This window comes from Manduca sexta, chromosome 18 (assembly GCF_014839805.1).
Source record: "Manduca sexta isolate Smith_Timp_Sample1 chromosome 18, JHU_Msex_v1.0, whole genome shotgun sequence".
Classification (NCBI taxonomy): Eukaryota; Metazoa; Arthropoda; class Insecta; order Lepidoptera; family Sphingidae; genus Manduca; species Manduca sexta.
This window is the reverse complement of record NC_051132.1, coordinates 3,092,271-3,102,317: the sequence shown is the minus strand read 5'-3', so window position 1 is coordinate 3,102,317 and position 10,047 is coordinate 3,092,271. Positions and strand designations below refer to the sequence as shown.

The following is a 10,047-nucleotide window of genomic DNA, read 5'->3' as shown; positions in this document are numbered from 1 at the left end:
GGCAGAGAATAACATTCCTGTAGAATATGCAGAACTACTCCAACATTGCCTTACATCTGGCTATATGTTGTGGAATAATCAGTTCTATGTACAAGTTGAGGGGGGTAGCGATGGGCTCCCCTGTATCTCCGGTAGTCGCCGATATATTTATGGAGGACTTCGAGGAGACAGCCCTGAGTACAGCCCCGGTCACTCCAAGGTTTTATAAACGGTACGTAGACGATACTTTCACAATTTTACCATCTGATAAAGTAACTGCATTTTTAAATCACCTCAACTCCATCAACAATAAAATACAATTTACTATGGAGTTAGAACACAATAAATCTCTTGCTTTCTTAGATGTTTTAATCATCCGTAATCCTAATCAGACCTTAAGTCATACTGTGTATCGGAAACAGACCCATACTGATAAATATCTGAACGGTGAATCTCATCACCATCCAAAACAGTTAGCTACCGTGGGCAAATCTTTGTTTCAGAGAGCACAAGGAATCTGTGACGAGAAACACCTGGCCGCTGAGCTGCAACATGTCAAGCAAGTACTGCGAGACAACAAGCTCCAAATTCCACGCCGCCGTCACAGAAACCGAGTGAAACCAGCCACAGTTGAACGTGTTCCGGTTGTATTACCATATGTAAGAGGAGTCACCGACAAGATTGGCTACATCCTGAAGCGTGCTTCCATAAAAACTTATTTTAAGCCGCCTAAGAAGATTAGTCAATTTTACCACCTGTCAAGTGTCATATACCTCTACAAGAACCGGGAGTATACAAAATAGATTGCAACTGTGGTCTCTCTTATATCGGGCAAACAAAAAGAAATATAGGGACCCGCGTAAAAGAACATATAGCTGACGTGAAACACCGACGCTCGACGAAGTCTGCAGTCGCTGAACACTCTGAAGGAGGCGCCAATCATTATCTGCGACTAGACAAGCCACAAATCCTCGCCAAAGAACACCGATTCCTGCCCAGGATGATTCGCGAGGCTATTGAAATTAAAAACATCCTAATTTCAATAGGGAAGATGGTTGGAAGCTTGCACAAGCCTGGGATCCAGTTCTACATTTAATTAAATCGGAACCCAAAAGACCGGCTGCCAGACTTCAAGACACTGTGAGCTCATTCTGCGTAGATCGGACCACCAACAGCTAAAATTTTAAAAAGTTGTATAATTGTAAAATGTAGGTAGATATTGTAACTTTGACTTTGCGGATGAACAACACCTCAGTCTCCCCGTGACCATGAAGGCTGCAAAGTCTTCGAAACATCGGGAGAAAAATAAAAAACAAAAAACCGCGATAGAATCCGGAAAATTAGTTTAATTTCAATGTCTAACATTCGCGTAAATATAAGAAATCATTAACACTTCTATGGTAAAAATGAAACAAGCTTCTTGACTGAAACCTTATCCATTGACAAAACTACAGATATTTTACGAATTTAACATGTTGTGACACTCATTCTAACCTACATTAAAAATTACAGTAAATGCAAAATTTACAATGAAGTTATTTAAATATTTATCAGTAAATTGTCCAGTTTTTATATTAACCCGGAATTTGCCACATTGCCGTTCACCGTATGTTTAAGTATTATTTTATATAAGTACTTACTATTATCTGTATTTTATAAGATAATTTAGTTTGTATAGAAAATTAAGTCGCTCTCCCCAAAAAAACAGGACGCTAATCGAATTTTTAGAAGATATCTATTTCAAATTTATAATAAATATAGAACAACAGATTGAAACATCATATTTTTCGAAAAGTTATCTTTACTTTGCTTGTTTCGTTTTTTTTTTTTAATATGGATAATGGTTCATTTTTCATATTGAAAATTCCCCTAAAACTGTTGAATCCGTGAACCTTCTCCTAAAATACGTCATTTTAATTTGCAACTACACTAAATTGCTTGCAACAAAACTATTAAAAAATGTAGTGCTCGCGTGAACTATCGTCGTCTGGACAGTTGGGTACTACTGCCACGGCTATTTCTTCTCCCAAACAACATCTGCAAACAATATTTTGGTCCGTTTAGAACGTTGCTCAATATTTTCTACGATTATGGAACATAATATATTGTAACAGCGATCTATGAGTTCATTATATCAGCCTCTATCTCTTCAACGGGGATAAACTGGGCTAGTATAGGTGTTTATTAACAGGGATTTATGGTTTTTATTTGTATTTCGCAGGTATCCGCGACCTGTCCATTTAATTTGTTTCAAACAATGGACAGCTGGCATGGTTATGAGTATTATAGACAGCGCTATCAACCTGAAGCGAAGAGTAACGAACACGCATCAAAAAAGATTGGTATGTTTCTTTAATTATGTTTAAAAGTTAAAACTCCGAGCTGTTTTACAGTTTGACTGCATATGTGTTCCTTCCAAAACTTGGGGTCCTTCATGCGGAGCGTTAAGAATTAAGCAGGCCGGCTGCCGGCATAACTGTGCCGACCGTCCGGGGATGTTTATCTCTTGGCGGTCGACGGTTTTTTGGGTACCTGTTTACTTGCCATCAGGTGCAGTGAGGCTACTTTAACGTAGCCCTGATAAAAAAAAAAACTCCTGCAATTTCTACCTCAGTAATAATAACATTTATTTCCCTTCTTTAAAACAAAAACTGCGGTTCAAATCACAACGTGACCTTCATTTGACAGCGCAATTATAGGTACAGCTAATGGAAGAAAATTCTAATACAAAAATATTGTCTTTGATTCTATAGACGAGGAAATTAGACAAATTCGATCGATAATTCTTCTCTCTCTTTCTTCCAAGTTATGGATGCCATGGTAGTGGGGTCAGCTTTCCTCGTTTGTCTTCTCCACTTCGCTCTATCCATGATATCGTCTTAGGAAACGTGACATTCTCCCATATCCCTCAGCACTACAACCTTCCACCTCGGCGATTAACAAATGATCTATTACAGTTTGTAATTAGTTCTAAGTACCTCCATATACACCTATTTCCGTAGATAATTATATAGCATTACATAAAAGTATCTAAAGGTGTAAATCGTATGATGCCTTGAAAACAAAACATTTCTTTACTCTCATCTGTCGCGTGAGATTCTTTGTGTCAATCAGTCTTTAGTGCCCGTCGAGTTCATAAAATATGGAGACATGCTGTAATATTTGTCTTTCTACGAGACTATAACAGCGTCTAGTGTTTCTAGACATCTTTTTATTTTTTAATTGATCGTTAGTTTTAGTTTTCAACGTAACAGAATACTTAGCTTGTAATATGACCATAGAACAAATCATACGGAATATCGTTAGAAACAATAGTTTAAGTGGATTTTTCATGATAATGTGGATACTTCCTATATAGCAGTAGCTACCTATCTGAAAATTAAGTAGGTGCCCCCGCACCATTTGTGATCTTCAGGATATCCTCAAGGATGCCAAAGTAACGATACTGCAAGAGGTGAATGAGCCAGTTTTGAACCTTGCTGTGTCAAAAGCCGCGACCTTTTTAGGAGCATACGATGTTAACATCACAGATCATTTACTCTGGGACCATGATTATAATGGAAGGTATAGTATTAATAATCAATTTATAGTTTCCACGAAGCTTACTCGCCATTAGATGAGTTACATGCTCGTCCGATTATGTAATTTTATGAAAAAACTAACACAATATTTTTAGGCAGTGGGTTTTGTATTGTTTATTGACATTAAAACAATGGGAGAGGCGTGACTGCAAATTTTTTATCTTATAGACAGTACCTAACTACCTACATATATAATATTAAAATCTTGCTTCTAGAATATTTTCTACCATGTCGGATGTCATCTTCGTGTCCACGTCGACGCATATGTGTGTCCAGCGCTTCGCTAACAAATCCTCGGTACCAGTCCTTTGTATGCGATCCAGAACTCATGCCAGCATTCAGTCTATGTCTACAATCATGGCTATCATCGTATGTATAAGAATAATCTGTATTTTGTTCACCAATTGAATTACATCCAAGACTAAAAATGTGATCGTGATTCAGTTATGGGCAATTATAATTAACACCACGTCTTCTTATACCTTATCCCACCCCAATATGACACTACCCAAGTCCATACGTTTCAAGCAATTTACTTAAATGATGTCCCTATATGTAATCAATTCAGACACTAGATCACGCAATCCAATTTCAATCTAATGAATTTGTAGCCGATGAACTTCCTCCAAAAATAAACTCGGATAACAAATAGCTTATCCAAGTTTAGCTACGCGTCTGCTTACTTTTTTAAGAAAATTACTTGTGACGAAATATTCCGATTTCAATTTCCCTTCGACTTAGATTAATTAGTTATACACACACATTCAGTCACACCTTTTATCTACAAAGGTGGACAGAGGCGCAACTGGTGCCCTACTTTTCGCCATATACATTCCGTCCCATGATGTGATAGGGAGCGCACCTATCGGCATATTGGGTACAATATTCATACTCCGGACTGATACTGATAGAAAAACCTAATATCTCTTTGCACGACCTTGGTATCGGACCGGAGATGCAAGCACTGCTATGGTACTGTAATGTAGCTTAACCATCAAAGCAGTCAATTAGGTAAACATGATGCAAAGTTGTATAGATTCATTGATTATAACGCCTTTATTTACAGGAAGAGTTCGGCACGATGCGATGCTTGAACATTTCATATTTGGGCGCCCCGCATCCAATTCTAAACTCGTATTTGCTGTTGTGTCCAATGCTCGGCGCAAACATCAAGTTCAAATGCTGTTGCGAGGTACTTCGCTTTATCAATATCTAGTTTGTTTGCATCTAGAAGGCTGGGTACCAGTGAACTTATCATTAGAGTTCTAGGGTTTTTAGACCCTTTACCTTTAATTTGAGTTCATTTAAGTCGGAATCTGTAATTCTTCTAGTCTTGTTATTTTAAAATCATTAAAAACGTGGTAATTTTTTTGTTCTGCTGATATAAGTAGAGCATATTTTTTTTATTATAACATTGCCCGAAATTTTTTATGAGTTAAGAGAAGATATGGTACCGTTAGATCATACAAATTTTTCAAAAAGTTTCAAACTGAAATAAATTAAAATCGCGCGGAGAAACATAACAAATTATTTGTATGAAACAGTAACATCTTTTAAACTTATAGGTAATATTTTGAAAACTACAAAATATTAATGTAATATGACTTCACAATCATGTATATTGGAGCTTGTTAATCTTTCATACCTTTTTAGGACTGTACCGAGGTATCTAGAATGACAATATTTTCCAGAAATGTCCAGTCAGTCCTCTGTTATACAAAGCAAGTGAGGACATAACATCAAAGTCCTCAACGGAATCAAAACAATGCTTATCACGGGAGGATGTTTTGCAGAACAGTCATATAGTTATTGCTGGACCCACAACCACCAAAAAGGACAAGATAGAGGAGTTCAAAATGTCTACTGAGGTAAAGCTATCGAACAGGCCATCATAATTGTGTCGACTAACGAGGGGTAATCATTTGCCGTCACCGTTAAAAAAAATATCCTAGGCAACAGACTGTAGTAGTTCATATATATTTTTTGTTTTCTATTAACGCTAACAATTGTACAAAAGGGGTCTTGGCTATCGCCCCTAAAACAATGGCCAGTATATCTCATTTATTATACTAGATAATGATGATAATTTTATGACCTATTTTGACATGACCTTTGTTAGCCAGACAAGGGCCGGCTTATACAAACACACCGGATTTCGGGAGAGCGCTTTAGGCGCTCGCAACCCCTGAAAATTATGCTACCATGCGGAGGGCAATCTTGAACGGTTAAGGAACCTCGGCTCAGGACAGCCAATAGGAGAGGATGAGACATCAACGATTAGGAATGAGTGTATTACACAATCTGTCCATTACCTTATTCGCTGGTACGCGAGCCAGAAATATTAGAAGAGTTGGGTGGACGAGGAAGGCGTCGAGGACGGAACTGGGGTCTATAGTATAAACTATCGAATTTACATTCAATTTTTTTCGTCTATTAATTCTTCCAGGATATAAGCAAGAACGCGACTTGCGACTGGCGATTCTTCCACACATGTCCTCGCGGTGAGGAGGTGGATGACGAACTCTTCCATCATTGCAACGCGAGGACCTTCACCGCGTTCCAGAACATGCACTACATCGCTGCGGCGCTAATGGCCAATGCGGTAAAGGGGTATAGGTTTTAGGTCTTGGACGCAGATTAGACCTCATCTATCTCGAATCAGCAGGCACTTGGCAAATCGTATACCAGTAATTGTGCTCAAAGCCGAGGCCTCGCTGTATCAAAATTGATAGATTTAAGACATGAAGGTCAATGATGTTTGAAAATTTACGATAACCACTCTTCTAGTTGTTGATAATAAGAATAAGAAAGCATATTGTATGTGTAAATATAGAGCTAGAATACGCTATTGCATTCTAAATCCACAGTAAAGAAAAGCCTATAAATTTGTTTTGTATTTTAGTGGTAAATTGTAATGTTTATTTTTGTGAATCATCTGTTGTAAATGTCAAATCATTGTTATTATAAACTTATTTTGGACTGATCAGAATTGTTTTATAATTTTTGATATTCTATTTCACTTTGGGCAAATTGGAAACAGATCTACAAACCATAAAAGTAGTGTGCTTGAAGTATTTTATTGGTTACATAAGTCAGCAAACTATGTATGTGTCTAAAAGAAAAGTTATCCGTTGACCTCCCATCTGTTACCAACTGAAAGTTGATATAGAAATGATAAATAGATAACCACCACCCCCAAGAACACAATTTCATCTGCAAAATGCCTAGTTGCCTAATTTCGTCATATTAAATTTTAAAGGCCGAAATATCCATGATTATTAATTATTTTTACGTTTTTCTTTCAACTGCGAGAACTAATCACTAACTAGACGTGAATTTAAATTCTTTACTTGCCAATACTTGTTTAGTTACCCAGATTAAAGGTGAAACAAAATGTATGAAAATGGACCTTGAGGTATCGCCTTAAGTGAAAATATAAAAAATTATTACTCACCTCAAAATAAAAAATTTATTCTGTTTTGTTAACAATTTAATTTTTAATAACAATCAATAGTTTTGAAATAATTAATTTATATTTTCACTTACATAACTTAAAACCTTCATATTGCAACTAGACATTTTGCAGATAAAATTTTATTCTTGGGGACCATGGATAATACAATCTTTGCTATGAAAATCAATACAGAAATATTATTCAATCACATAAATAAAACTATGGTTATAGACCTTTTTTTAATATAATTTACAACTACTAACTTAATTAAATCTATCTACAAATCTTAATATTAAATTATTACATTACTATTGCCTTTTAAAGAGTTATTTTGTTGTTGAATCATGCTTTATTGAGGAAGCGTTACTTCTCACCGGACGATATCACCACTTGATGTTTATCCCCAAAGGAGTAAGCAGAGGTGCAATCAGGGCACCTACTTTTCACTTGTATATTCCATCGCATGATGTGCTAGGGATTTAGGCTATAGCCATGTAGAGTACAAATTCCTGACTCTGAGCTGAGACTGAACAGAAAAAACCCAATATCACTTTTGTCTGACCCGGAATTCGAACCCTGAACTTCAGACCAGTGTTACAGCACAGCAATACAACCATGTTACCAATGCAGGCCTATTTTAGCTACCGATCATTAAATATCACTGCTGCCGTCTTACCAACTACCATTATACAAGGTTATTACTTGTAAGAAACAAGACCAGAAATTGATAATATTCCAAAAACCACAATCACCCAAACTCCATTTCTTATGGGTCTGGAATACCTATACCTCAGTATTAGTTATTACTTTCTGAATCATTTTTTGGATTATAATTACTGTCAATTATTTTTCATATTTTAATATAATATAAATATGATTGTAACATGTGTTAAAAAATAAAATAACAAGGACTGTTCATAATTACTTGAGGCTTTGTTACACTACTTGCTAGCATACTGAATTTAAAATCCCAATCCTAGTAGAATATGACATCAAATAACATTAATTTGTTGTTTCACTGCAACATGTTATTCGCACTGGTCACTCAATCAATCTCAAATCAATGAAATTATATAATTTACTTGGACCTGTAAAATGTTGTACATTATTTAGAGTCCGTCAATATTAAACATACCACCAGTTTGTAAAGCAGTTCTCACCAGAGAAGAACGGGCAAGAAACTCTATTGTTGCTCTTTTCAAAATCAGTTTAAGGTATAAACTACAGTACATGATACAGAGAAAGAATAAAATTGATTTTTTTTTCTTGTTTAAAGCAGTTCATTCATATGCTCGTCATGTATTCTAAGGGAACTGATTGTCTTTCTAAATTAAATTACTGTAAGATACACAAGTCATTTTTGATTTTAGTACACAAAAGTAGTTGAACAAATGAATAACTTCAAATCACCTTTAAACTTTTGTGCTCATATTGACAATCTTTTTTTCTTCACAGTAATTAATTTCAAAGGGTTTACTTTATTGTAGGCAAGGAATAATTTATATTTTGATTGAAGTTAATGTGTAAAAGCCATTTGAATTTCTGAATGTTCAGTTACTTTTGCGGTTGACTGTACCAACATAAAAATTAAAAGGCAATAGTAACCATTACAATAAAACTAATTATTTGGGTTCTTGAATTTTCCTCTCATGAACTTTGGTAGCGGGACCACTCCAGGACATGGTACCTGACCATAAATTTCACATATGCATGGCCGTTCACAACCGATTCCAAAGTTGGCCGGGTTGTCTTTCTTTTCAGCGGTGATTGCTTCTAAATCTAGAACGTCTTTGGATTTACCTGCAAATGAAAAGCATGTGTTATATTTTTTTTTTATATGAGCACAATAAAGTGACCCCTCTGCACCTGATGGTAAGTAGAGAATAGTTTAATAAAATGTTGACTGACGAGTGATGATTACCCCTCAACAATCAACACAATTATGCCGGCCTGTTGAAGCTGGATATACACTAGCTGATCCCAGAATGCGACACACTTACATGGGCTATTATGGCGGGTTTTAACACCTTGTGTATGGTGGTCGCTATCCTGGTGGGTGGATATATATTAAAATCAGTCTTATGTTATATTATTGGCCACTGATCAGCAGTTTCTGAGGCTGGTATAAGACACCGTGACCCTTATGTACTACTAAGGGGATATTAGTACCTACTTATTATTATAAATGTCAAGTTTCTGAAGACTAAGTTTATGTATGTTTTAAAAGTAAATATAGAATCCACATGTAGATTTGTCAATTTTTAAGCTTAAAAACTATAAAAGAAACATGTATAGTTAACATACCAACTATGCTAATTAAATGCTCTAATATTTCTTCCTTCGATTTATTGTCAACGTCCACTAAGATTTTTCTTCCATCTTCAAAATAGCACTTTACAAAAGGCGAAGGTGTGATGTTCTTCAATGTTACGACTTGTACATCGGGGTTTTTGTACTGTATTTGCGGTAGATGCCAGAATATAAACTCTTTTGCACCCATATTATTATTTCCTGTTATGTTGTACGCAACGGAGAAAATCTTGATTTTGTCCTTTAGTACTAGTCTTCCGGCATTTAAATAGTTCAGTGTACGCCTGATAGGCGCTCTACCTTTCATGAACGGCATTTTGCTTGAATTTTAATAAAACTTTTGCATATAATAAGAAACTAACCTAAATCTGTACAGTAAAGAATAACCTCAATTTTTGACAATTATGACATTTTCAGACTTGAAGTATCTACAGATTAAAAATCGAATTTATGGTGTTGTAAGAACCTGTAACAACATTATTTATTAAATATTTTTATATCAGAGAATATAAGTGTTCTTATTCATTAGGTTAAACACGCATTACATAAAACAAATAACTTCGGAATAATATATGGCAATAAGACCCTGGAATAACACTGGGCAGCGAGTGGAACGGTTATATTGGTAGTGATATCTTGACTGGTCTTATAACTCGAAAGTATAGCATCATCCGAGCAATTACTGGATTGGGTAGATCTCTAAGGTGTAATACTTCTGAAGTA

At 35.7% G+C, this 10,047-nt stretch overlaps 2 protein-coding genes across 2 annotated transcripts; one reads left to right on the top strand and one right to left on the bottom strand.

Annotated features, from left to right (window-relative positions):
* Positions 1-1,353: 1,353 nt before the first annotated feature.
* Positions 1,354-6,544, top strand: LOC115444269 (ornithine carbamoyltransferase). The gene is made up of 7 exons (XM_030169983.2): positions 1,354-1,585; positions 2,201-2,321; positions 3,395-3,543; positions 3,776-3,929; positions 4,627-4,752; positions 5,252-5,428; positions 6,007-6,544. Exons 1-7 carry the CDS (start codon positions 1,509-1,511, stop codon positions 6,181-6,183), a joined length of 981 nt encoding a protein of 326 aa, XP_030025843.1. The 5' UTR covers positions 1,354-1,508; the 3' UTR covers positions 6,184-6,544.
* Positions 6,545-7,238: 694 nt separating this feature from the next.
* Positions 7,239-9,733, bottom strand: LOC115444273 (probable 28S ribosomal protein S25, mitochondrial). Its single transcript, XM_030169990.2, has 2 exons — positions 9,319-9,733; positions 7,239-8,814 (listed from the first exon to the last, which is right to left on the bottom strand). The coding sequence occupies exons 1-2, from the start codon at positions 9,638-9,640 to the stop codon at positions 8,633-8,635; spliced, it is 504 nt and encodes a 167-aa protein (XP_030025850.1). The 5' UTR covers positions 9,641-9,733; the 3' UTR covers positions 7,239-8,632.
* Positions 9,734-10,047: the final 314 nt, after the last annotated feature.